Genomic DNA, 27985 nt, shown 5'->3' on the forward strand with positions numbered 1-27985 from the left:
CCTGCTGAAAGGTCCATATTGGAAAAATAGTTCTTTAAGTAAAGTAAGAATGGTTCCCAATCTTCTTTGAAACATCCCAAGTTTTCATCCCTTATGAGTGCTGTAGGTTTTGCCATCTCAGCGTATTCCAAAATTTTTATCAACCAATCTTCTTTTGAGGGCATTTTATTATCTTTCCATTTCTGCGCATATACTATTCTAGCCGCCATGGATGCATACATAAAAAATGTTAGGTTTCTTCTGGAGAACTCTCCTTGCATTATTACCAGCAGGAAGGATTCTGGTCTCTTAGGAAATGCCATTAAAATTTTTTTCTTCAACTCATTATATATCATATCCCAAAAGGCCTTTGCCTTCCTGCATGACCACCACATATGAAAAAAGGTTCCTTCACATTGTCCACATTTCCAACATTTGTTTGGAACATTTTTATACATTAATGCTAATTTTTTTGGTGTCAAATACCACCTGTACATCATTTTATAATAATTTTCTTTTAAAGTATAACATGCAGTGAACTTTAAATCAGTTTTCCATAATATTCCCCAAGCTGCCATATCTATATTATGACCCACATCTTGAGCCCATTTTATCATAGTCGTTTTAACCACTTCATCTCTTGTCTCCTCCAAAAGCAACAACTTATACATCTTAGAGACTAATTTTTCATCATTTTCACACAATTCCTTCTTGAATCTCGACGTTTGATCCTCAAATCCAACTTTAAGATCCTTCTTGTAAATTTCGTTTAGCTGATGATACTGAAACCAGTTACTAACCAAATTTTGTACTTCAATTAGGTTTTTTAATTTACAGCTCCTCTCTTGAAAACAACAAGTCCTTATAGGTACCCCATTCAGATTGCATATTTATCGCTTTACGTGCCAAAGCTTCAATCGGGGATACTCATAATGGAGTTTTAGATTCCAGAATTTGTTCCAGAAGTTTTTGTAATTTTCTGCCATGAAACAAACCACTTATAGGACTTTTTGGATGAGGTTAAAAAACAACCCAACAATTTGTCCGATCCACTTCAATTTAAAGATTAATATTCCTCCCACCCTGCCCTACACCTCTGCTCAATACCAAAGCCCTATGGCAAGCAAATCCCTAAATATTCCGGGGCAGGGAATAACCACAAAAAGGAAATCACATCATACCTCCATTACTAAGGTTGGGCTGGGCAGAGGGTCTGCAGAGAGCTCGGGTGCTGGACACTCTTTGCCTGCTTCTTTCCTGAGCTTCAGGCTTCAGGAGGGCCTGCATGGAGGCATCTCTGGAGGCCCCACCTACCCGCCGAACAGCAGAGAGGCAGAACTCTAGCAGCTTGCCTGGGAGCCTTTCAAGCTGCACACAGACACAAAAGATCGTCTCCAGCTGGGCTGCTGGGAAAGATAAGTGGTGGGACTGGGGGAGAGAGGAAGGCAGTGTGCCAAGAGCAGGGCCTGTGCCACCACGAGGCTTGAGGCAGTTGCCCCAGTCACCCTGCCCTAAGGAATACTCTGCTGCTGTTAGTTTAAAGGAGAGTGAAAGGTGAGGAAAGCTCTTTGCTTTTCCTCCCCCCACCTTTTTGTTTTGAAACTATTGGTCTCTCTGATCCGAAAGGATTGCATGAAGTTAGGAAGAAAAACTGTCTCAGTATTGTAAATTTGGCAGGAAAGGTATAGAAATCAAATTGTTGTTGTTGTTGTTGTTGTTGTTGTTGTTATTAGTGATTATTTTAATAATTTAGTGCTTGCTTTATGATTCCTTCCACATATAACTATTTCTTAAGACTAGTGTATAGAGCACTGAGGAACCTTTCTCCCCAGCAGTCCTTTGAATATAGGATTGTGACTTGGATAATTATATGCTTGAATAAATTTGGAACTACTACTTGCTACAATTCTTTTCTGCCCTGAGGTGCTCTTACCCCTGGACTTCTGGACTGAAGTCCAGGGCCTCCACACCTGCTGGGACCCCCCAAATGCTCTTTAGTCTGTGCTGGGTGGTGTGGTTGACAGGTGACCAGGCCTCACTGCGCTGAGTCGCCAAGCATGACTGGGCACCAAGTGTGACCTTGGCTTTAGAGACGTAGAAATGGGGAAAGAAATATGTGGGATGGGAATATGTTAAGCTCTGAATTTTATTTGTATTACAGTATTCAAGGAGATGTTCTGTATTTAAATTTTTTTGACCCCTGCTAACTTGGCAAAGAGGCACCTTTTAATGTGGTGATTCTCTTTATTTAGCAGGGGGAGAGTAACTGGCCCTATCCACCCCCAGCACAGTACCTCCAGTAACAGTTGCTGGTGTCTATCTTACGTTTCTTTTTAGATCATTGTGGGCCCTTTGGGGACAGGGTTCCATCTTATTTGTTTGTTATGTCTCTGTGTAAACCAGCCTGAGCCATTACTGGAAGGGCAGTATAGAAATCAAATTAATAACAACAACAACAACAACAATATCAGGAGAGTTAGAAAGATCCTCAAGTCCAAACTCAATGGCAGGAACAACATACAAGCCATAAACACCTGCGCTATACTTGTTATCAGATACACTGCAGGAATAATAGACTGGACCCAGGCAGAGCTAGAGACGCTAGATCGTAAGACCAGGAAAATCATGACCAGAAATCATGCTCTGCACCCCCGCAGTGATGTAGATAGGCTATACCTCCCTTGCGGCTCAGGTGGAAGAGGAATGCTTCAAGTCCATCAAACAGTAGAGGAGAAAAGAGGCCTTGAAGAATATATCAAGGGCAGTGAAGAAGATGCACTTCAAATGGTCAATAACGAGAAACTATTCAACACCAATGAAAGAAAGCAGGCCTACAAGAAAGAACAAGTCAAGAACCAAGCAGAAAAATGAAGAAATAAGTCCCTGCATGGTCAATATTTGCACAATATAAGTGGAAAATCAGACATCACCAAGACCTGGTAATGGCTTAAGAATGGCAACTTGAAGAAAGAAACAGAGGATTTAATACTGGCTGCACAAGAACAGGCACTAAGAACAAATGCAATAAGAGCAAAAGTCGAAAAATCAACCACAAACAGCAAGTGCCGCCTTTGTAAAGAAGCAGATGAAACAGTGGACCACCTAATCAGCTGTTGTAAAAAGATCGCACAGACTAACTACAAACAAAGGCATGACAAGGTAGCAGGGATGATACACTGGAACATGTGCAAAAAATACAAGCTACCTGTAGCCAAGAATTGGTGGAACCATAAAATTGAAAAAGTTGAAGAAAATGAAGATGTAAAAATATTATGGGACTTCCGACTACAAACAGACAAACATCTGCCACACAATACACCAGATATAACTGTAGTCGAGAAGAAAGAAAAACAAGTTAAAATGATCGACATAGCAATACCAGGGGATAGCAGACTAGAAGAAAAGGAAATAGAAAAAATCACCAAATACAAAGATCTACAAATTGAAATTGAAAGGCTGTGGCAGAAGAAGACCAAAATAATCCCAGTGGTCATTGGCGCCCTGGGTGCAGTTCCAAAAGACCTTGAAGAGCACCTCAACACCATAGGGGCCACAGAAATCACCACCAGCCAATTACAAAAAGCAGCTTTACTGGGAACAGCCTATATTCTGTGGCGATATCTATAACAATTGACAATAAAATTCAGCCATCCCAGGTCCTTGGGAAGGACTCGATGTCTGGATAAAACAAACCAGTCAATAACACCTGTCTGACTGTGTAAACAAGAAATTATAATTTGCATGTTGAAATGTTTCTGCTAATTCATATTTGCATAAATATAACTGTTTTATATTTTTACATTCTTGTGAGTTCAGTTGCTGTTTTTGTCCTCAGGAACCCACGTGTTAAAATACTGTGTGTGATATGGGGTGTGTGTGTGTGTGTGTGTGTGTGTGTGTGTGTGTGTGTGTGTATAAGGTGATGATGCTTAACTTTCGGGGGGGGGGCACTCCAAAAGTCCAGGCTTCTAAATTACCTAAGTGCACTTCTGTTGCTGCCCTAAACAAAGGTTTTAGGATGAGCTGCAATACTAGGTGACTTCACACAATTGCTGGGATGTCTGGTTCTTTTCCTGGAGAGTGTGTGCCCCTGATGGTTATGTCATTCGAACCCACCAACGTGTGCTTCCTGGGCCTTCTGCCTGATAATCACCCACCATTCTCCACTCAACTTCAAATGTAGGTTACACATGGATGGAGAATGTTGATCTAATGTTGGGCAGAAGGCTCAGGAATTGGACTTTTGCAGGTTTCAATGGCATACCCACTGTCATGCCCTGCCTGTTCTGCATGTTGCTGCCCCTGCAGCACCTTGCCACATTGCAAGCAGATTCTTGGGCTTCTGCACCTCTGAACAAGCCCCACACCAGGCATCTATTCATTGGCCTTCTTAAAGGAACAGGAAGTATGGCTGGGGCAGACTTTCCTCAGTATCAACATTTGTTTGATCTGGCATGCCACGCACCTCTCATTTACTTCTCTGGACAACTTGGTGTGATTCCTGGCCTGATTGTGACTCCCGCTACCTCCTTAATCCTTCTGGCTCCTGATCTAGTTTGACCTTTGGCATGGCTATGACTTTGGCTCTTGTCTTGACCCCCTGACTGGATGACTTACCAGCTTGACCTCCTGCACGTTCCTGTCTCAGTCCCTGGCTCTAATTCTTGACAGATTACTTGGCTTGACTTCTGGCGTGTACGTGGCTCTTGATTCCTGTTTGATCCTTCAATCCCTGTCCATCTGCCTGACATGTTCCCTCTTCCTGGCACTGTCAACCCTGGCTTCTGGACCTACTTCCCCAGATACTGCTTGCCCATGGCCCAGCTGATCTGATAACCACCAAGAGCTCACACTCTCCAGGAACTGGAGGCTCCTGAGAACCAGACTTCCCAGTGATCATGTGAAACCACCCATATATTTATTATGTCTCTAACATGATTTTGAGCCTATGAATCCCTATCTCATTTTATCCTTACATACCATTCAAAGACCCGAATTGAAGTCCCTATGGAAGCACTTCTTTATTGTTGTAATACTGCAAATGTATGGCAAAAATGATTGTACAGTGAACAAAAAGCTTCCCCCCCCGTAAATCTTGTTTTATGTGATTGCAGTGGTATTGGCATAGCATAGAATGCAGGAAAGGAAGTAGGTAAGGTGATGCCTGAAGAAGTGATTATCAGAAGCTCTGTATATTCCCAGTGAGCACTCTGCTCATAACTGCCATTCGCATAATTGTTTTTCTGAAGGTCTTTAACAGACGTAATAAATGCTCTTCAACCAGTGAGGAAATCTCTGCTTGTTACTTATTTAATTCCCACTCTGCATAAAAGCTTTCTTCTACTTCTAAGGGTGGATATAATGTCTTTTTTGTAGCCAGCTACATTCCCGTGCATTCTCCCACTCATTTCCCAGCATATGAGACTTTAACCAAAGTTAAAAGTAAAAATGCTCTTGAATTCACAAGAGAACACCACCTACAGAGAGTTTAAGAGGTTTTGTTCATAAATATTATTTGACTGTTGCTTTGCTACTCTTTTTAAAATTCTTTTGGAGAAATTAAGGATTTCATCTGAAATCCCAAATATAACCTGATGAAAATCATACAGATAGCACTTTCATTTGCTTAAAGATAATATTTTCTCATCAATTTAAAGGTTAAACAGAAAATGACATTCCAAAATGTGAATTAACATGGGGAAATTATTATTTTACTTTATGCATAATGTATTCCAAGCTAAACTACAGAACAGACTAGAATACTACAGCTCAGCCTTGGACTTCTTCATACCAGTCCCAGAGAACAAGAAAAGATGGCGACTGACATACTGCGCAAGGTATATAACTCAGTAACATTGCATGTGCACAAATTGACCTGCATGCACACAGTGTTACTGGGCTAATGTACCCTTGCATGGTATGTCAGCCACTATATTTTATTTTAGAAGTTTTTTTAATCAGTCCAGGCCACGTACATTATATCTTCCTTCTCCAACTTCAGAAACTTGTTATATATATATATATATATATATATATATATATATATATATATAAATAAACAACTTTATTTGTTAGCCGCCCCATAACAAATTGTTCCCTGGGCAGCTTACAACACAATATTAAAACATGAGATAAAAAAACACATCACATTAAATTATAACAGACCAAGAAGGGAGAAGGGGAAGAAAATACAAAATACAATACAAAACAATTTAAAATATATATTTTTAATGTTTAAAATTTGCTAAAAGCATGAATAGCATAGTTTGACAATGCCAAGTCCAGACTGATAAAGTTTGTTTGCCTAATTTTAGAACCAAATACTTGTGGGGTATTGCAGTACTATGAAAACTGTACAGATCCTAACTGTGTCAACTGTAGCAAGGTGACGTGTAGGTCAGGGATTCCCAAATGGTTTTTCTTGACACCCCCCTGAAATGATTTCATTTGCCGAGACCTTCTGCAGTGCACCTGCTTGCTACTTGTGACATACTCTGCTCTGGATTACACACAATGATGTGTGTGTAATTGGATGGCTTTGCCTCCCAGCAAAGTTTATACAAGTAAGCCTTAGCGTCTATTTAACTTCATAATACTTTGAGGCACACAGGGGTAAGGGCTGGTTTACGCCATCCTTCCAGACTGCAGATTCTTCATGTGGTAAAGTGCAGGAGGAAATCTTGGACTTTTCCATTCTTTACCATATATTTGGCATCCACGTGCACATATACTACTTATTGGTTTGCACATGGGAGGGGGATAGCTTTAATGACCAGGGAGGGTGCTCAGACCTACCCCACTGTGTTTCCCCCACCGGTGCTGTGTCTAAAAACAGTCCCATGGTGCGGCAGCGTACCTCCTTGCCGTAACCCACCCTCCATATACATGAAGAATTGTATAAACTTCACAGTTAAGAGAAAATGTTGGGTGAGAATTTCAGTAAAATAATATGTATATGGATACTGATGTGGTTTTACAGTTCTTGATCCTGGCTAGACATGTGTAATCTTCAACAAAGGGATCTCTTTGGATCTTTTGAAATATTTCATTTAACTTTTTTTAATGTCTCAGTTCCAGTGTATTGTTCTAAGGAACTTCTTCATCCACTTTTAACTGCACTCAGTATAGCAGCATAATCACCCAGTAAGTGTTCTATTATGGAAAGATTTGGCTGAAAATTGTAATTCGTTCAAAGGTCTTTGTTTCTGAGTACAGAGGTCTGATTTGATTGACATCTGTCAGTTTCTTTCTCAGCATTCAAATAGGTGATAGGTGTATCTAAAAGTTGTGTGTTATTGTAAAGCTTTTATACACATTTTAAAAGAACAATCCAAATTCTCCCCTAATAGAACACTTGTAGAAATCCAGCTCCAGCACCCACAGAAAAATATCCCACATTAACATGCAGCAGCCTTGTTGCAGGATGAGAAACATTACTCTTTTTTGCTGTTTTTTGTCTCTTAAACAGGAGAATTGGCAATTTAATTCTGGAGAGCGGTAGTGTAAAACCTTAAGAAATAAATAAATACAGGTAGCCCTCATTACCCACGATCCCAGCACCTGTGGTTTTGCATACCTGTGGTTGGGTCACAGGGACCCAGTTTCTTTATTCGTGGGATGAAAATAGGGTTATTTTCACCTATCCGTGGTTCTTGAGTGGCCATAAATGACGTGATGTCATTTCCTGCCACCATTTTGTAGTGCTGAGCCATTTTATGGCTCTTTTCTATTAAAAAAAAGAAAACCCCTTAAAAGGAACAAAAATTGGAAGACTTGGAAGTTTCTGGGGTTATTGCTGGAGAGCAAGATACTGTGCTTATTTCTGCTCCCCCCTGTTTTTTCTTGTTTATCAGCACACTTCAGTGTGCTTAGGAACCTAACCCACAAATCCCCATAGGTTGAAGGCTTCCTTATGCTTGGTTTTGTTATCTTTGGAAATTGGTGGGTAGAGAACCCCCGCGAATAACTAGGGCCACCTGTAGAAAACATTGTAAAAAAATAAGAGCCCTGCTAGATCCAACCCAAGATCCTTCTACTCTATCATCCTGTTTCCCACAGTAGTGCTTCTGGGAAGCCCATAATCAGGGCATGAAGGCAACAGCCCCCTCCCTCCACCCCGGCAACCTGTTGCTTCCCAGTGAAAGGTATTCAGTGGCATGGAGGTTCCATATAGCTCCGATGACTAACAGCTACTGACAGAAGTCTCCTCCATGAACTTGTCTTTTAAAAGAATATAAGCAGCAGCTATCACTACATCTTGTGGCAGTGAATCCCATAAGTTAATTATATATTGTGCAAATTTCATTGGATTACACCAAGTCCTGCTATTATGAGAGTATGAAAAAACTTCTCACTATCCACTTTCTCCGCACTGTGCATTATTTTATAAGCTTCTATTATGCCTCTGATTAGACATGAGGAAGCTTTCCCATGCTCACCTTGAGTTAAATCAGAAATGTTCTGATTTATTCCACCCCAAATTGGGGAAAAATTGAGAAGAAATTTGATCGTTTTCTGAGCCAGTCTGAAGCTTGGAAAACTACCTTCTCCTCCTTGCCACCCAATACCAGCACCCTGCCAACCACCTCCCAAACACACTGTGGTGAACCCAACAAACATTTTTACCTTTTCCAGGTGAGTCCTACCTGTGAAAAATGAAATTAATGTTTCAAAAGCAGTTGGTGATAGGACATGGAAGCTGGCATGTATGTGTGCATGTGCTATTCATAGCAACAAAGAAAAAGTCCTACTGAGTATGCTCAAGCCTTTGGGCATACCTAAAATAGCTCTTTGGACCGTAGACAAAGAATTGGCACATTTATAAATAAATTACATGTAATCTTCAGAACAAAAATTCCTTAGAATAAAGAAAGCTGTTGTTTGGTTTGGTACCCCAAAATAAAACATGTTTCCTTGCTAGGGCAGGTTATATGTAGTTCCATGTTAGGGCAGGTTATATAGATAGGTGCCTATAGACATGAACAGACACACAAAGAGTATGCCAAATATTTCTATGTATTCCGCACAGCTGCAAATCTTGTATCAGGTAATTCCAATGCAGCCTAATTTGGAATTCCTGTTAGGCATGGTCAGGAACACACAGGTGTGTGTGGGGGGGGGGGTTGTTTTGTTTTGTTTTGTTTTGTTTTGCTGGCCCTGATGTCCAACCATTATTTGGGGTTACCCTGATCTCTTACCTCCTCTTGCACACACAAAGGGCTTGGGAGAAGCAGGGTCATGCTCACTTCCTGCTGGGCTTTTTAGATTCTTGGAGGCAGGGAATCCCTCTCACTGCTTTTGAGTGCCTTCAAAGCTCAGAATGAAGTGAGTCATTCAATCACTTGACACTGTGCTTTGAAGGTACTCAGAAGTAGCAAGAGGAATTCTTGCTGCCTCCAAGTATCTACAAAGCCCTGCGTGAAATTTCAGAATGACCCCTGAGTCATCTGTGAATGCCAGCAGACTCAGGGAACTGGTAGGATCTTCCCATGCACCATAAAGTGAGAGATCCCTTTTATCTCCAAGTACTCTGTGATGAGTGGAGAACTTGAAGGAGGGATTTTTGCATCTTGCTGTAATTGAACAGAAGGTCACTAGGAAGGAATTCCAATTTTCCAGTTGCTATTGGTCATCTGGAGACTATGTTTGTGGAACCCTGGTAATTTTATAGGAATTATCTCAGCTAAATGTAAGTAAGTTTATTATTGTAACCACAGGTCATAACACACACATTAAAGCATAATAAAACAATACAAAATATAAAACATAATAAAGGTATTCACACACGCCGCCTAACCCAGGCTGGGACAGCTCAGCCTGGGCTAGGCTGTGCTGCCCCCGCACCAAGCCCAGGTTCTTAACCTGGTATTTAGCTGAGGTTAAACACCAGGTTAAACGCCTATGGTTTGCTTAATCTTGGCTGGCAATCATCTGGTCAACCTCTACCAGGTTAAACAGCTCCCCTGCCCCCGGCCTGCCACCATTTCCAGCAGTGAGCTGCGGGGAAGGAGTGGTCACTAATATATCATGCTTAAAGAAAAACAGATACGACATAATGAGGCAGTAAAAAACATAACTAACGAAACAACATGCATGAAAATAAAAAGAGATATAATCCTAAATACATAACTGTAGTTACAACTCTGATGGGTACAACTCAGATAAGAGCCAGCCCTGGAACTACAACTTAGCCAGATGTGTAGCAGGGCTAGCAGATACAGTTCTCTTCCTAATTTTAAAAGACAATAAAGTAAAAATGGCAAATTGATAACTAACGAGAGGAAACATATCCACCAGCAAGTAATTAACATATTCTGTTTCAGAACCCGTGAATTTACCAAGGATCGGACCCAGTGATTTTTCTTATTTTTCCATAAAAGGAGCAGTGTAGGATGTGATGTTCAATATCCTCCACTTATTTATTTATTCTATTTATTTTTTAGATTTATATACTGCCCTTCCAAAATGGCTCAGGGCAGCCACAGGGGCAGAGAGGTGCTTTTCGACGGGAACTTTGTGAAATCTACCCACAAGATATGCCAAGGACAGGGGCGGAGCCAGCATTGACTGAATGGGTTCAAAGAACCCGGGCCGCCAATGAAAAAAGCCACTGAAGCCAACACGGAGGTGTGGCTCGGGCTCCAGAGAGTCCTGTGTGAACTTTCTCCTGGGAATTTCAGGCAGCGAGCACTTGCAGCCTGACAACATTTATTTCCCTTTCCCTCCCTCCAGTAAAGGAAAAAAAGGGAAATAGATGCTGTCCGGCAGTAAGTGCTGCCTGAAATAACTGGGGGAGAGCTCGCACGAGGCTCTCCAGAGCCCAAGCCATGCCCCCGTGCTTGTGACGTCACACGCACGGGTTGTCTCTAGAGGGACTGCTGAGTGGGGCCAGACACAAACTGCTGTTTGGCTGGCTCCGCACCTTGCTGAGAGCATGGTTTGGAAATGTAAAGTGGTAAATGCCATCCTTAGTGGTGTGCTGGTGTGGTTGAGTAGGTATTGTGAAGTGGAACTGTTTTTCTTGTAGGTAGGATACCATAGGGAGAATTTTGAATGTTGAACCAAACCAGCATCTTGGTTGGCATCCCACTCAAGGAGCCAATTGCGGATAGATAGATAGATAGAGTTTATTACCATCATAGAACAGTTAATCTTTACATTTTACAAAATATTTGATTAAGTAATGCAGGCTTTACGAAGCTTGCATACAGAAAACAAAATTTGGCCACATTAACACTCATCCCAGGTTTAAAATTGGACAGCAGATACTCCAAGTAATAAAGATCGGTGTGGCCCGGACAATTCTTTAGCAAAGGTAAAATAAACTTAGAATGACTATCCCTATAAAATTCACAATAAAGAATTACATGAGCAGTGGTCTCTATTTTACCTGCAGCACAGGGACAAAGGCGCGCCGCATAAGGTACCAGCTTGTATTTTCCCTCCAAACCAATCACGGATCTTTTCCCTACCCCAGGACTTAAGTCCCTTTAGTAAAGGCAGAGTGTTCATTTGCAGAAGATGGGATAGCATATCTGCCCACTGATTTCCCTCTTAGTAGTGCAAACAGTATGATTTAACTATATGGTCTTTCAGAAGGTTGTCAAGTTTCTAATAATATTGTAACAGTGTCAGATGGCTTTGTAACAGAGATTGAGGGCCTTGCCTCCATTCTTAAATGTGCAGCAGAAGTACCCGGTGGAAGGCCCAGAATTTTCCTCAGGAAATTATTCTGGACTATTTCTAATTTCACACTCACTTTCACATTCCACCCTCAAATCTCTGCCCCATACAAAAGATGCAGAATTACTTTACCCTGAAATATTTTGAGTGCAGTAGCTATTAATTCTCTCTCTCTCTCTCTCTCTCTCTCACACACACACACACACACACACACACACACACACACACCCCGGAGAATAACCAAGAATCATTAAAACAAATGAGCAGATTGAACCTCAGGAAAAATTTGGAACCTGCAAAAATAACCTAAATTCATTCACTAAGAGTCACCATGAAGAATGAGCAGATTGAACCTCAGGAAATAGGAAGGAAAAATTTTGAACCACCAAAAATCATGTAAATTCACTTAAATTCACCAAAACACAAGAAATCTGAATGAATTGTTTCTCCTGCCCCCCTTCTCTTTCTCTCTCCTCTCTCTTTCTCTCCTCAGCCTCTCCCTCTTTCTTTCTCTCCTCCATCTTTCTCTCTCTTTCCTGTTTCTCTCCCTCTCTCTTTGTCTCCTGCATGTCTCTCCCACGCCCCCACTCCGTTCTCCATCTCTTTCCTGCTTCTCCCAACCCAAGTCACCTGATAATGCGCACATTCTCAAGTCATGGTAGGAAAGACCACCTATAAAAAGCCATTCGCGTATACTTAAACCCCTAGACAAATACAGGTTTTCCTAATCAAATGCATCTGAAATAATACAGATCGATTCTACACTTGTTTTAAACTGTAATTTCCTTAAGATTGGGCATTTAACTTGCTGTTCTGTCCGTAACTGAAATTTGTTATTGCCAGTTAATAACAGAGCACAGGTTTCTATATTTTGCCATCAGTAATCTACATTTTGCTTTAAATATCTGAACAATTTTGTATTGGCAATTGGTAGCATTGGGAGTAGCCCCCCACCACTACCACCGCTCCAAAGACAGGATTTAGAATTCTAGAAGAAATTAAATTAAACTTGGAGGAAAAATCTTTGGGCAAATTTAAAACATGCTTGATCTCTAAAACAGGAGCCATGCCACTTTATAGTAGCATGAAAATAAAGGGAGTGATGGCATTTTAGAAGCAAGCCTTTATTGTTTTATGGAATTTTACAAACTTCTTCAGAACTGATTTGATCCATTTTGAACATATCACATCAGCCAGGTATGATGGTCTGCCAGGTACTTGTTGAGCCTTCTGTTTTTGCAGTATACATGGGCAGCAAAAGCAAGAGGTTGGTGAATTGCCAAAATAACTTGTAAGTTGTGTTTGGTTTAATTGGTCACAAATTGCATGAGTCTGTGTCAGGTGTGTGAAATGAACTGAGAATATGATGGGTGCAGATGTGCATGTTTTGAAACAGACTTTGAGGTTATTCCAAGAAATGAACATAAGCAATTATGAAATTGGGACAGATGCAAGCCTTTGGACAATGGCCTGATATTATCCTATTTGTTAGAATAGGAGAGAGACAGTGAGGTGGAGGAAAGAAAAAGAATAGAGAGGGTATAATTAGTAAGCTGAGGTCAGGAATGGAAAGTCATCATTTTCAGAATATGATGTTCTTTTTTAACTTTGTGGTCTCAAAAATATATGACAATAAAATAAATTGAGAAGAGTTGGTGGAACATGCATATTTTTGCCCCATCCCTCTTAATAGGAAAAAACATACAAACATCTGGACCGTAGTGCTTGGAAAATAACAAAATGTAAAAGTATCTGGGAGTGTGTAGGATGCTGAAGCAAACATTTTTAACAACTTTGTTTAGGAGGGAGGGAGGAACAGTAGTTTCCACTATAGCATGCAAAGTTTGAAAGACTTTTTAAAAAGAGATTTGACTCAGAAAAATGCTGTTCTCACTTGACATGATGAGTAATATTAGCTGTAAAGGAAAAATATTGAAGGAAATGACTGTTAATGACACTATAAATGTGGCCTATCAGCAACATCACAACAAACACCAATTATTTAATTCACTATATGCCTTTGTTTGATCAGTATTGAAAGTTCTCTAAATTTTTTGTAGGAAGAAGCATGCTGGATAGAAACTGAATATTGACATCTTTGTCATTTGCCTGACCATATTAGCCTTATCTTACAACTTAAAATCGTATATAAGAGGAAATATATTGTGAAAGTGCAACACAAATGTTTCAGCGGCGATCATGTGCGTGGTGGCATGGCATGGCGATGGGATCAAGATGATCATGTGGGGGAAGGTAGGTGTACTCCTGCCTTCCCCACAGCCCTCCCTAGTCACCAGCAATTTCCAGTAGTGTCAATAACCTCAGTAGCTACAGGCAGCTGATGAGTGTTGTGCTGGGTGGGGGAGGGGCTGCGAGAGGTACCTTTTAAAAAATGATGGCTGTGGTTCTGGCACTCATTTGGCCTCTGCACATGTGCAGAGGCCATTTGTGTGGTCAGCATGTGCAGAAGTCAGGTGAGTGCTGGAGCCTTGGCTCATGATGACCTGTAGGTTCTGGTGGTACCACCAGTAATCACTTTTTAAAGGTAGCTCTCACTGCCCAGACCCAGCACTGCCCTCACTGACCATCACTGTACAGCACTCATGTGAAGAGATAACTTGTAACCTAATGGTGGTGCTTATACTCCATTTCTCAGTCCTAGAATATGCTGTTGAAGTTCAGAAGTTCACACAACTGGGTTCTTAAAGCACTTAAACATTTCTGAAATGTAACTTTATCATGTGACAACATTTTCTCTGTGTGAAAGAAAGAAAGATTAAAATGGCTGTTGGGAGCAGGATTTTTAATGTTAAACTGGCAAATGGCTACCCACACAGATGGGCTGAGTTAAGTAATATTTACTGGGAATTCAAAGTCTGGCTTTTAACCTAAGAAATGCTTTTGATTTTTCTGATGTTCTGAAGCACTTCTCCTTTTTCTAGGCCTAAATGTCAGCATGACTGATAACTGACACAGAATCTTAAGACTCCACCCAAACATCTAAAGAGAAGGCAGCAAAAGGGGTCTAACAGACCACTAACCCTGTAACAATGGCAGACCCCTCAGCTGAGGTACCCTTTTCTATGATGACACAACCACAGCTAATTGAGGTAAGTGGGGATAGTTTAAAATTTTTTAATTAAAAAAAAAAAAAACTTCTGAAAACACATCTCTTCAACCAGGCTTTCTCAGCTTTTTAAAACTTGTTTTTAAATTGTTCTGATTATTTAATTGTTGTTCTATGATGTTTTTAATTGTTCATGTGAAGTAGGTTAGACTGTGAAGTAGGTTAGACTGAGAGAGAAGTGACTGGCCCAGAGTCAGCCAGCAAGTAACCTGGCTCAATGGAGATTTGAACTCGGGACTCCCCGGTCCTAGTCCAGCACTCTAGCCACTACACCACACTGGCTCCTGTTTCCCCAGCTAACCACCATCAAATTGGTACAGAGGTATTTTTTTAATCATGTCCAGTTTTGCAATGTACTAGGTGAAAAGATTTGTGACTACAGTAATCTTATAGAAGCACATTAACTTGCCTGGCCAAGTCATTTACAGCTTGTAAAGGGGAAGCCAACAAATGATCTTAAATATAAGATCAAGCTTTGTGAAATGCACTTTGTTTTGCACTTTATCCATTCTTAAAAGTTTAAAATAGAGACCTTTCCCTCATGTCTGAAGTCAAATAACATATTAAACAGTCATCAGTAAACTGTACGTTTAGTTTAGTTTAGTTTAGTTTATTTACCTCAGCTTTCTGCACAGACTGCAAAAATAACAATTCGTCTTTAAAAACTGATATCAGAACAATAAGGAAAAATATAAGCATATAAACTGAAAACTCATAAAGATTTTTGGCTGTTGAAGTCTGTTAGCCAAATAACTCCTTGTTTTTAATAGATTTATTTAAATAAATATTATTTTGTCCCAGTGCTGGTAGAGCTATTCCAGAATTTATTGTTTCTTATAGTTTCTTAATTAAAAAAACAGAAACAGGCAATTTGGAAGGGGAAAGGGGGGAAAGCTGAGCTCGCTTTCAGTCTTCACTTATAAACCACAGCGAAATGACTGTTTTAATCAGCAGTCGCATTGCCTTGGATCCAAAGGATGGTGTCCAGAAAGAGAAAAAGACTTTGTTCTGTTCCATGAACTAACAATGTCCCTCTCCCTTTCAGCTTGCCTATTTCTGTTATGTCAAGCTTCTCTCAATATGGCCACCACATGAGGCCACTGGAAAGCCATTTGATTTGTATCACCCACCACCACACAGATTTGCCTCTGATGCCTGGCTTGTCTTCATGCCACTAAGAAACTGTCCTAGTGGCAGTTCCAAGTAGTTTTGGGGTTTTTGTGTGTGTGTGTGGGTAGCCCATCGTAAGAAGTGGCTCTCTGTTGGCACTATTTTTACTTTTGGTATTCCTGCTACAAAAGCGAGCAGAATAATGCATATGTTATTTGTCTCTCAGCCCTCCCCTGCCAGCCCCATAACACCAAGATGATTAAACAGATGAGTTGCCTGAATGTGAGTTTTCGGATAAGATTTTAAATCTTTGATGATCACCCTAGTGAAAAGCAAACACATCACCACAAGCAGGGAGGCCTCCAAATGCATGTATTTGTAGAGTTCTAGGTGGCTCCCTCCCCACCCTTACAACATATGGAATAGTTAAGTGTTCAAGAGATGCATTATGTGCTCTGGGATAGCATGGAATGAGTTTTTGTGGCCTTGCCTGACCTGACCTCAGTGGGACACTGATAGAAAGCCCATTGTTTTCAGAACTTCAGAATTCTGTTTACATAGTTGTATATTCTGTTTACATTTTTCCTTGGAAAGGTCTATCAAAGCAAGGTAAACCTTAGTTCAATGACGTCTGTGTTTGCAGAAGTCCAATATATTGCCAGGAATTCTTTCTCTCTCTTCTTTTTTTTGTGGGGTTGTGTGGGTTGGGGAATGGAGGATAGTGGCAAAAGGAAAGGTTGAGTAAAGTAAAGGGCTAATTTCAGTTAAAAAATTCTGTCCTGAAAATGTCCTACACTACTTAATAAGGGTCTGAATCAACAGTTTACTTACTGGTAGAGTTCTCCCATTGCATAAGTGTCATTGGCTGTATCATCACTGTATCTGTATCATCACTGTATCTGTACTGAAGCTTACTGTATCTCATCCTGAGCAGAGTGAGGAAAAGGAAGAGAATCCCAGATGAGCACAGCAGGGATTTTGCTGAGCTCTTGGACCACATAATGCTTTGATGCAAGGAGGTGCATGTACTGTGGCTCATATCTGTGTTGCCAAACACTAATTTTGGATGTTGCCAGTTGATTCAATTAAACATAATGTCAGCTCCACTGAAAGAGTACGCTATGTAATGTATATACACTATAGCAATACAAGGCTGAAGTAAGCCTTTGGGAATTAGCACTTGAGTTCAGGCTATTCATTAGCCTTGTCTTAAGACAATCCACTTGAGAGCTAAGGCCAGCTTCTGTATGCATATTCTATTTTTTATTTTCCATGAGAGCTATTTTTCATTTTGTTGTTTCTTTGTAGTAATTTCACAATGAATAAATAGCAAGGAAGGTCAACACCCTCTTTGGTTTTTACCAGCAGTCTGTGGAGGTTTGTAATCATAGCTTCCAACACAGGGTCTCTGCCTGTTTGTAATCATAGCTTCCAACAAGGTCTCTGACCTTCCTGACATACAGTTGTTTCCTTAGCCTCCCGGTTGTTCAAGATCCCTTTTTTTGGTAACACACACTTTTCAGAATCTCTCTTACCATACATACTGTCCAGCTCGAATGACTTTGTTTGACAGATGGTGCATGTTACATACTCAGATTTCCAACTGAAATGCAAATTGGAGAAAATAGTTGGTGGGATTTTCTTGTCTCTTTATTTTGGTCCTTGAAGATATGAATGATAACGCTCTACTTGCTGCAATGGAAATTCTTAAGGGAGCTGCTAGACTGACGCAGACAAATGCTGAGCTGAGCAGAGCAGAGTTTTCTTCAATGCACAATGAGTGGTTTTTTTTTAATATATAAGCAAGCAAATAAAATAAAAAATACAGTATCTAAAATATCTTCTGCCTGGAGTTCAGCCCTTTGACCATATTTTAAGTAGTATTTAATGGTCAGAACTCTCTGCTTCTGAAGTATAGCAGTTGGCTGGATCACATGCTTGAAAGGTGAAGGAAGCTGATTTTGGCTGGCCCTTGTTTATAGCCAGTATTTTCATGATAAGTCTGTATTTAGTCTTCTCGCTCAGCAGTTCCTAACCTTGGGTCCCCAGATGTTGGACTCCTTGCCTTTGGCCATTGTGGCTGGGGATGGGCTTTGTAGTCCAGAAACATCTGGGAACTCAAGGTTGGGGACTCTTGCTCTAGCCTGAGAGCCTAGCTACAAGAGCCAAGCTACAGAATGCAAACACATGCACATTACTGTAGATGGGATTTCTCCTTTTTATAAAAAGCCATTTCAGGGGCTGAAATTATAGCAGAGAAGTAGCAGGAAGTGTGCTTAGCTCTTTACCTGCCTGCCATTTCCCAAGTGGCAAAATGAACCCCTCCCTGCTGTTTCTCCACTATCAGTCACACCTTCCTGAAGTGGCTTTTAAAGCAAAGACCTAGTTATACATAGTAGAATGTGTGTGTGTGTGTGTATAGTAGTTTGACCCGCAGGTAACACTAGGGGCATGCACTGAATGGGCGGGGGGTAGTTCAAAGGCATTGGGGGTCACATTTTAAGGGTGGAGAGGGTGCACTTACCCCTCCCTCTGCTTCCCCCCACTGGCGCTCTGTTTTTAAGGCTCCTTCAGGGAGGCAGCCTACCTCCCTGCTGCCCCATCCCCTCCTTGCCCAGAAGTACCAGATGTGTGTGCATGCGCATGCCGCACTTGCACACCTGCCCAGTGTCCGCACGTGCACCCAGTACTTCTGGGTACTTCTGGGCAAGGAGGGGATGGGGCATCAGGAAGGTATGCTGCCACCCTGAAGGAGCCTTAAAAAACAGTGTGCCGGAGGGGGGAAAGCAGAGGGAGGGGTAAATGCACCCTCCCCCACCCTTAAAGTACAACCCCCCCACCCCCCCTTCAAACTGGCCAAACCTGCTGTTAAGGCCCTTAAAAGGGCCTCCAAATGGGTTTGTGCACATCCCTAGTGAACACAAATATTCCCTATAGATGCTCCCTATAGATATTCGTGATTTAACATCTTTGCCAGTCTTCAAAAGAGCCGTTAAGACACATTTTTTCAGCCAGGCTTTTCATACTCTCTGGATATTTTAAATTTTTTAAATTGCTGTTTTTAACAGATTGTTTACCTTGTGTTTATTTTTGTGAACCACCTAGAGCCTTTGGAGTCAAGCGGTATATAAATTAAATAAATAAAATAATAATAAATAATAAATATCCAGACATTGATGACGTTAGAAAGAAACATTATTGGCTCATTCCCTGGTCCATTAATTGATTAGTAGAAGCCTCCTACCCAAGTTCGGGAGCTGTGCATACTCCTGTCTTTTGCTCATGTATGAGTTAAAAGCCAAGTCTGAGGCACTAGCAATGATGGTTTGCTAAGCAGCAGCTGGGTGAGAGGACTCTTCCATACCATGTCTTTAACATGGCAGGAGGAAAAGCCCTCCAATCCAGCTGCTGTTTAGCACATGGTCACTGCTGACGCCTCCGACCTTGGTTGTAACTCACACATGAGCAGAAAATGGAAACACACAGAGCTCCTGAAGTCTCCTAACCAATTAATGATTGGGCGGACAGCCCTACCATGTATGAAAATACTTTGATCTTACTGATTTAATGAAGGTTTCAGAAACGATATGATACTTGCACAACATGTAAAATGCTGAAATTTGGTACAGTATAATCCAAGACATCCTGATTACATAAAATATCTGCATTAAAAGTATCTTTAAAAGTTAATGAGCAAAAGTTCACTTTGGGGTTAAACATTTTTAAAATGAGTAGTGAGAAATTTTAAAATGAGATCTGTGAGGCTGGCTACAACATTGTCCCACTGGTATACAAGGGGAGGTTGGTTATAAATAGGGTAGCATGTAGATTGTAAAAGTTTGATGTTTGATTTTTGAGCTACCAAATGTTGTGAGGTGTACCAAGAAACCCCTTTTTTATAAGTCAGTTTAGAATTATGGCCTGTGGAATTATTCAGCTTCGAATGTCCAAAGCTGAATAATGTACACATCCCCCTTGGCTCCATGCTGAGGTGCCCATTCCCACCATTCACCTCTCTACAGAGCGGTCCCTGCTGGGGAGGGCCCTGAAAGAGAACTGGAGGTGCCACAAGCTGCAGCAACATCTAGAAGGTGTGCATTCATGAGCACTGGGACGTGCAGTCCTTCCCAGTGCTTTCCCCATAAAACTCTATTATTAATTAATTACTTGATTGATTGATTTTGTTTTATTTTTATTAATTGGGCCTGAAACTGGCATTTTCCACTAGAAATGTTACCAGGATTATTTTAGTGGGCCAAATTACATGTGATGTGAAATGTGTCAGCATGTATTTAGGAGACTTGACTTTACTTGCAGGTGAATGGGATCACAATAAGGACTGCAACAAGGAGCTAGGGAATATTTAATCCTTTACGTCAGTTCCATTTTCTGCTAAAAATCTCTCTCTCTCTCTCTCACACACACACACACACACACACACACACACACAGAGTAGCTATTTAACCCTGAAATTGCTATTTGCTACAGTGGAGGTTATGGAGTTCAGTAGCCACTTCAGGTCCCCACCTACCTGCAAAATAAGCTGGAGATAAAATTATCAGTTAAATTGTGTCAAGTTAATCTTTTGTTGGGCTGCTGTGTGCTCCTGGCAAGATTTTTTCCTCTTAGGTAAGGCAATTTAAGTGTTGAAATATTTGTCTAAGACTCTCAGGTAAAGGGGGAAGAAGTGATCAGATGCAGACATCCAGGGCCATATAAAAGCTTTACCCAAAAGCTATATATGTTTTATTAGCTGAGGCCTAGCCCTGAGCCTGAAATCTAATTTTCTTTCCTTGTCTGTCAAAGTTGTTTTTAAAAATCTCTTTCCCAAGGACAAAAACAGTCTGATCTCACACCAGTGATTTCAAAATAAATTTCTTTAGGATCCCAATCTGGCATACTCTTCACACTAAATAAAAATGCAGAGAGGAACATTTTTAATTAAAAATGGAAACACAAAGAATTATAACGCAGTAGTCTTCACATGATAGCTTTTCATTTCTCTACATGTATTTGCTTTGGTAATGTGATTTATCAGTAATTGAACTAAACCATTCTCATGGAATACATAACTGTGTAGATGTATGCCAAGGACATAAGCTTGTGGTTTCTAGCTCATTAGAATGCAAGTCCTTTCACGGCCTCTTCCTCTCTTGTTCTGTCAAATGAGAAGTGTTGTAGAGGAGTAGTGGGAATGTTTGAAAACAGCATGTGGCACTTACATTTTTCTGATGGCTACATGTATACATACATTCATATGGAATGAATGATATGAACAAAAAATTGATAATGGCAATGGGCAGGTGCTGAAACAGATTCATTAAGCTGCAGTGACTGACATCCAGGCTAATGCTGCACTAGTACACATGTGTTTTGCTAGCTAGATGTGCTAACACAGGAGTTTGCATTCCAGACTCGTGTTATGCTGGTGCAACAGGATGTGCAAACTGTGGCATGCCTCCTGCTGTGAAACTCCTCTCAGTCCATATTTGTTGCAAGGCTTTCTGTTCTCCTTGTTGCACAGGACCAAGAGCGCAAGAGATTGAGCAGCTTTGAGCATCCACTCAGTTATGTGTTCTGCTCCCATGTGTGCATCTTTGTTTGTTGTGCTAGTGCAGCATTAGTCTGGGTGTCAGCCAGTGTGTCTGAGAAGACAGGGACAGATTGGGTTCCAGAAGATGAAATTTGCATTTTACCCATAATTATACTGTCTTGCAGCTGGTAAGGGCCAGGAGATTTATTTATTTATTTATTTATTTATTTATTTATTTATTTATTTATTTATTTATTTACTGTCCTATACAAAAAGTCCCCGGGTGGTTCACAATCTTTATCTTTGGCATCCTAGTAGTAGGCTTCCTGGTTTTCTAGAATGATTAGCCATAGATAAATAATATACTGTATTCAGTGAACTACATTCTGTGATCATATATTTTCAGGTTGGAGTATGTTCTAAGATTAAGTTTGTTGCTTGTGATTAACTTTTTGCAAAGTGGGCAATGTTTTTCTGCTATAAAATACATTATTTGAAAAGTTCAAACTATTTCCTTTGTTTATTGCAGAGGGGCAGTGATGAATTTCACATTCCTAAATCCACCTGTTGACTCTCCAGCTATTGGCTGTCTGAAATATAAGTTGCAGCTGAATGAATGAACAGGAATTGCAAAATCATGTAGATGATTCTACCATCAGTGCTGATTCTGACAAAGATTTGTTTTCAGATGTATTAGTTCCCCATAATCTTTCAACTAGAAATTGAAATCCATGGACTTTAATCCTGTCTGTTTAGGAGACACCCTTTATGAATTAGCATATCTAAATAATTAAGAACATATGGCAACATATGTCTAAGCAACAGAGGACACAACTACACTGCAGACAAAACTGGTTTAGCAGTTCCTTCTCCCTAGAAAACCCTGGGAACCATAATTCTGTTCTGCGTGGGGGAGGAATCTCTAACAGATCATTCTCAACAATGTCCTGAAACTACAGTTCCTAATTTTTTGGGAGAAGCCACAACAGCTAAATTGAAATAAAGTAATATAATTGGGTATGACCTGAAGAGTGACGTGATTCCGCAAGATAGTGAAGGTAACATTGGTGTAAAACTCCTGTCAGCTAAACTTTCAATACATATAAATCTATTTGGTCATTGCTTAGGCTGCAAGGCAGAAAATGACTTATTACATTACTTTGAGGTCGTTCTCACGACTTCACGCCACTGCTGGGGATGTCTGCGGGGAAGGCAGGAGCTTTCCTGACTTTCCCGGCAGATGAGTGACGTCATCTTTGCCTTCACTGTGCCATGCGCCCACATGAGTGGCGGCACAACGGAAGCAAAAGCTGGGAGGACTTCCTCCTTCCACATCGTGGAGTGCCCATCACCACTCATTAGAACAGCCTCTGCATTCGGAACGGCCACTCTTTTCCCCCAGGCTTGCGGCCAGAAATGGCTGCGGGCCAAGCGGAAGCCTTTTTACCTGGGGTTAATCATTCACACAGTTGCTTACCAAAGTAAAATGAACCACAGGTAAAACTCTGGGTTTAAAAAAATGGGCTACTCTCTTCTGAAGCTGCTGGGAGCTGTCTGCTCCTGGCTTCAGATGGCACGAGCTGCCTAGGGTAAGGCCATTTACCTGTTGCCATTTACCTTAATATTGTACGGTCACGACACATGCTATGAAAAGATCTTAATATCATGCTATGAAAAGATCATAAAATGAATATAGTCATTTTGACTATAGGATCTTGGCATATATTATTTACCTGTTACATTGGACAAACTAAACTTTCACTAACGTGACCAGCATAGAAGGGCTGCATGGTAATTTCCCAAGGCTTTTTATAACCATAATTTTAATACCAGCTTAAGATGTAATTACAGTGCAGGAGGTCTGAAGGTTTCTCCTTTTGGGTTTTTTTTGGGGGGGGGGGCGGATTTTGTTGTTTTGCTTGCCTCTTCTAGAGACATTTTTTCATCTTTTTCAGAAACTGACTTATAGTTATGCTTTGTGTTCTTCTTTTCCAGTCCACCGCCATGAGTGAGCTGCAGTGCTACTACAATGAAACCATTGCCTTCTTTTATAACCGAAGTGGGAAATATCTAGCTACTGAATGGAACACTGTGAGCAAGCTTGTGATGGGCCTGGGGATTACAGTCTGTGTCTTCATCATGCTAGCCAACCTCTTAGTTATGGTGGCCATCTATGTCAACCGGCGTTTTCACTTCCCTATTTATTATCTAATGGCTAACTTAGCTGCTGCAGACTTCTTTGCGGGACTAGCCTATTTTTACCTAATGTTTAACACGGGACCCAACACTAGAAGATTGACTGTGAGCACCTGGCTCCTTCGTCAGGGTCTCATTGACACTAGCCTGACAGCCTCTGTCGCCAACTTGCTGGCCATTGCCATTGAGAGGCACATCACAGTGTTCCGCATGCAACTACATACTCGGATGAGTAATCGGCGAGTGGTGGTGGTTATTGTTGTCATCTGGACTATGGCCATCGTCATGGGTGCTATACCAAGTGTGGGCTGGAATTGTATCTGTGACATTACTCACTGTTCCAACATGGCACCACTCTACAGTGACTCTTACTTGGTCTTCTGGGCTATTTTCAACCTGGTCACCTTTGTAGTCATGGTGGTCTTGTATGCTCATATCTTTGGCTATGTCCGCCAGAGGACTATGAGAATGTCTAGGCATAGTTCCGGACCACGTAGGAATCGGGATACCATGATGAGCCTTCTGAAGACTGTGGTCATTGTACTTGGTGAGTATTTCTGGCAGAATTTTTCTTACAAGCAATGGAATCCTATTCAGTCCTGGCTGCAAGAGAGAAGACTGACTTTTCTCCAAAACTCTTGCAGTATTACGTTTCTTGGAAATATTGCATGTTAAAAGTATTCTGTGCTATAAAGTAGTTTTCTGGAGCAATCATGTGGACAGATACATACAGGTGGCCCTCACTATTTGTGGTCCCAGCACCCATGGTTTCACGTATCCATGGCTGGGTTAGGGACCCAGTTTCTTTATTTGCAGTAATTTGTTTTAAAAGGCTAAATCCATGTATCCGTGGTTGCTGGGTGGCCAGAAACTACTTCGGATGTCATTTCCAGCCACCATTTTGCAGCTCAGAGCCATTATGTGGCTCTTAAAAAACATTCCCCCAAGAATTTTAGTGCTAAATCTCTCAAGTGCTGGCCACCTCTCTGACAGTAATAACTTGCTTAGTATCCTGTTTTTACAATGTTACTTTTATCATATAGCATCTGTGTTCCAAATTATGTGAGTTCCAGAATTGCCTTTTTCTTCTTGCTGCATTCCCAGCCATACAGTATTGTATTGTATATTGCTTTCTAACGATTGTGATGAAGCCATTTTAACTTATTTGAGCTTTTCCAGTGTTAAGTCAGGGGTGTGGGACCTACTGCAATGCACCTTTCCCCCTTGCCACTCCTCAGAGGTGCCATGGAAGGAGTCTGAAGTGTGTTGCCTGTGCCCACACATGTGCCCGTTCCTGTGTTGCTCAGCTTCAAGGAGAGGTGATAGTAGTTTGACAGAAACCCATACCATATCTTCCTCCTCCAATACCTCAGGTTTCTGATGCTACCGAAGTAGCATGGAAAGGTGGCCAGTGGCTTCCTCACTGCCAAATCATGATGTGACTGTTCTGAGTATCTAGACATAGAACAGGCATTTTTTCAAATATATGGCTTAGAACCCAATAGCTATTTTATGATATTTATTAGGGCTTCTGTTGCTTTGTCATACAATAAGGAACAAGGAACAAATTTTGCTTGGTATTTAATGCTTCTTGTGTGCAAATGAAGATTTTTTTTCAGCAGAGAGTTTTCTGAGTATTTTTCAGCAAATACTTCTCTGTCCCAGTGGTCTGATAAGAAGGCTATAATCTAAACCCTGGATGGATGGTATATTCTGATAGTTAATGTGGGAAGTGGGGAAGACTCTTTTCCGGCACAAATGCTCAAAATGGAGCAAAGGTCTTTCATGATGGCTAGGATTAGTCATACCTAATATCATTGTGAGCCTCACTAAGTAACGACTATGACTCTTGGGTTGTTTTGATAGTAATTGTTAGGACTGTGGTCAGCACGTGCTGTGGCTTTCTAAATATTTAAGTATACTACACTCATAGCTTTCAGCAGTGTCAGGTTATGCAATATCTGTCCTTAATGCACAAATACGTATTCAGAGAAATTTCCTTTAGAAATTTTGCCATTTTTGCTCATTAACAGATTTTACCCTTTGTACCATTGTTTCTGTAAAGGAGGAAAGGAAGTAGCTTTCCTTTGTGGTATGTGGAACTTACAATGGCAAGTTATTAAGCTCTGATATTTACATGAATAACGAATAGCAGTTAAGCAAGCATAATAGAAAGCTTTATTCACAGTGTACATGGATCAGAGTACACCATAATATACACATATAAGAAACAAATCCTCTACATATCTTCATAGCACAGCATATATTTTATGGAGGGATTTTTTGTGGGGGATTTTTGTAGTAGGGGGACATGCCTATCGAAAACTGGCCCTACAAACATCTCCCAGAGTTGATTCTACAGTACTTACTCTTTTCATATTTTAGTTGCTTTGTCTCTAGCTGACAAACCAATCCACAGAAATTACTTTTAGCAGGAAAATTGTGTTTCCCTTCTTTAGCATTAGTGCAATAAGAAATCTATGAGAGAAAAAGGAGAAATGTGGCATCAGGCAGAACCCACAGTAATATGATTCTGGCCTTATATGCACTTCTTTCCACATTTGTATCCTCACAGCAAATTGCAGTGCTGTGGAACCAGCATAGATTAAGGAAGATGCTGTTTCTAAGATCTTCATTTAGCTATAGGGAAAACATGCTGGATAGATTCAAACATTACTCCTCTTGTTTCCTTAGTGTCTATATTCTTGTAGGCAATATTGCAAGCGCTATGGAAATGTCCTTAAGCAACTAATTGAGCTAGTTATATCAAGAAATAAATAAAATTCTGAGGGGAAAAGGTCAGCTATTTCAGCATTTGGTACAGTATCTGACTATGAGCAACAAGGACATTGCAAGAAGAAGTATTTAAAAAGACCAGTAGATCCTAAGTGCAAAATCTGTTTTGATTACTTGTCAACAAGTTGCCAGATTTTTCAAAAATGTTAACTACTTCTAAATAGAAAATGGTGATTCAGCACAGCTGCATACATCAATTTTACTTTACTGTCAATCAAAAACTGCATTTTTGGTCTGAACATATTAGCACAGTTTGAATTACATTTCTTATATTTATGTTGCCTTTAGTAAAATTAGTGTCAGGGGTATACTAAAGGAATCCATCCCCAGATCAGCAGATTTAAGGAACTGGGATGCAGTAGTTCCTATTTAGACTTTCAAATGTAGACCTTCATATGTACAGCCCTACTATAGCTTGAGTACCTTTGGTTCTTCCAAACTGAGAAGTTTAATAGGGTTTCCCAAATAGAAGTTTAACTTCCCAATTTTTCTGGATACTTGGAGGTTGCAATCATTAAAGCAGCAAATGGATGGAAAATTCAGCATTCTACCTCAGGCATTTCAGCATGAATGGCAATGTTAGCAATCTATCTCTGCCAAGACTGTATTTCCTGGTCTTGGAAAAGCTAAATAGACCTAATATATGCTCTCAGACATGCGTGTGGAAAAGATTACTGAATGTTTATCCACATGTTGCATGGATTTTTCCAAATAAACTCTTGGCTGTATGCATCAGTAAACCTTGTATACAATACTGTGTAGAGTAAAAGCACACAGGCCCCTCCAGTGGTATAACACTAGGTTGCTGCATCTGTATCTGAGACAAAATGAAGTCTCACACTGTGAGAGGGAAGGGGGAAAGAAAATATTTGCATTCTTTTAAAGAAATCCCTACAGCTGGCTCAGTAACCAGGTTTGATGTGCTCTCTTTTATCTTGGGGAATTAGATTACAGTGGAACAAGACATCTGGTACCACCGAAGATAACTGAAATCATATATTTAAGAAGCTCAGGCTGCACTCATTAACTGATAGGTGTAGAAACATTAAGATACTTGTCTTCCACAATCTGCAGAAAGCTGAAATTTTCTATTCACGTGGTCTGAGACACTCAGATTACTGCAAATGTCTAAGCAGGACATGTTTATGTCTCTTGCACAATCATGTGACAAAGTCTGTCTCAGAGCAGTGACCAGGAGTCCAGCAGGAAGTGAACCAATGCTGCATATGTGACTGAATGAAGTAGTGTGGATGTTCTATCTTCACACAGCCAGGGACACCTGAATATTCTACAAGCCATCCATGTCTGAGCTCCACGTTCATGTACATTAGAAGTTCTTAGACTGAGGGAGGGCAGGAGTTCCAGTGGCAGCCTGGAATATATCTATGCATGCAGAAAGAAAGTTTCAGCATACAATATAGAGATTCTGAATAACCCCTCAAAGTGAAAGGTATACATACTGTATAGAGAAATAAGCTCCACTCAAGTCTTGGAGACGTACTTCTGAGCAATGTGTTTAAGATCAGAGCAGTAGTGACACCTTTTAAAATACTTGTGAATCC

General features: G+C 40.7%; 1 protein-coding gene and 1 long non-coding RNA gene across 8 annotated transcripts in view; one reads left to right on the forward strand and one right to left on the reverse strand.

Annotated features, from left to right (window-relative positions):
* Positions 1 to 1519, reverse strand: part of LOC128343413 (uncharacterized) — a 48516-nt gene extending 46997 nt beyond the window's left edge. Inside the window, exon 1 of the long non-coding RNA XR_008315520.1 lies at positions 1161 to 1519. This is a non-coding gene — a long non-coding RNA (uncharacterized LOC128343413). The remainder of the gene's footprint in view (positions 1 to 1160) is intronic.
* Positions 1 to 27985, forward strand: part of LPAR1 (lysophosphatidic acid receptor 1) — an 84000-nt gene that overhangs the window by 26284 nt on the left and 29731 nt on the right. For 4 of the 7 annotated variants that reach the window (XM_053292404.1, XM_053292403.1, XM_053292405.1 and 1 more), the window contains 2 exons: positions 14604 to 14771; positions 23427 to 24174. In XM_053292404.1, coding sequence (XP_053148379.1) covers positions 14712 to 14771; positions 23427 to 24174 — 808 coding nt within the window. In that variant the 5' untranslated portion in view covers positions 14604 to 14711. Of the gene's footprint in view, positions 1 to 1343; positions 1662 to 13726; positions 13915 to 14603; positions 14772 to 23426; positions 24175 to 27985 lie in introns of those variants that run through there. The other 3 variants (XM_053292406.1, XM_053292407.1, XM_053292409.1) reach the window with 3 other exon arrangements.

Source organism: Hemicordylus capensis, chromosome 2 (genome assembly GCF_027244095.1).
Source record: "Hemicordylus capensis ecotype Gifberg chromosome 2, rHemCap1.1.pri, whole genome shotgun sequence".
In the NCBI taxonomy this organism is placed as follows: Eukaryota; Metazoa; Chordata; class Lepidosauria; order Squamata; family Cordylidae; genus Hemicordylus; species Hemicordylus capensis.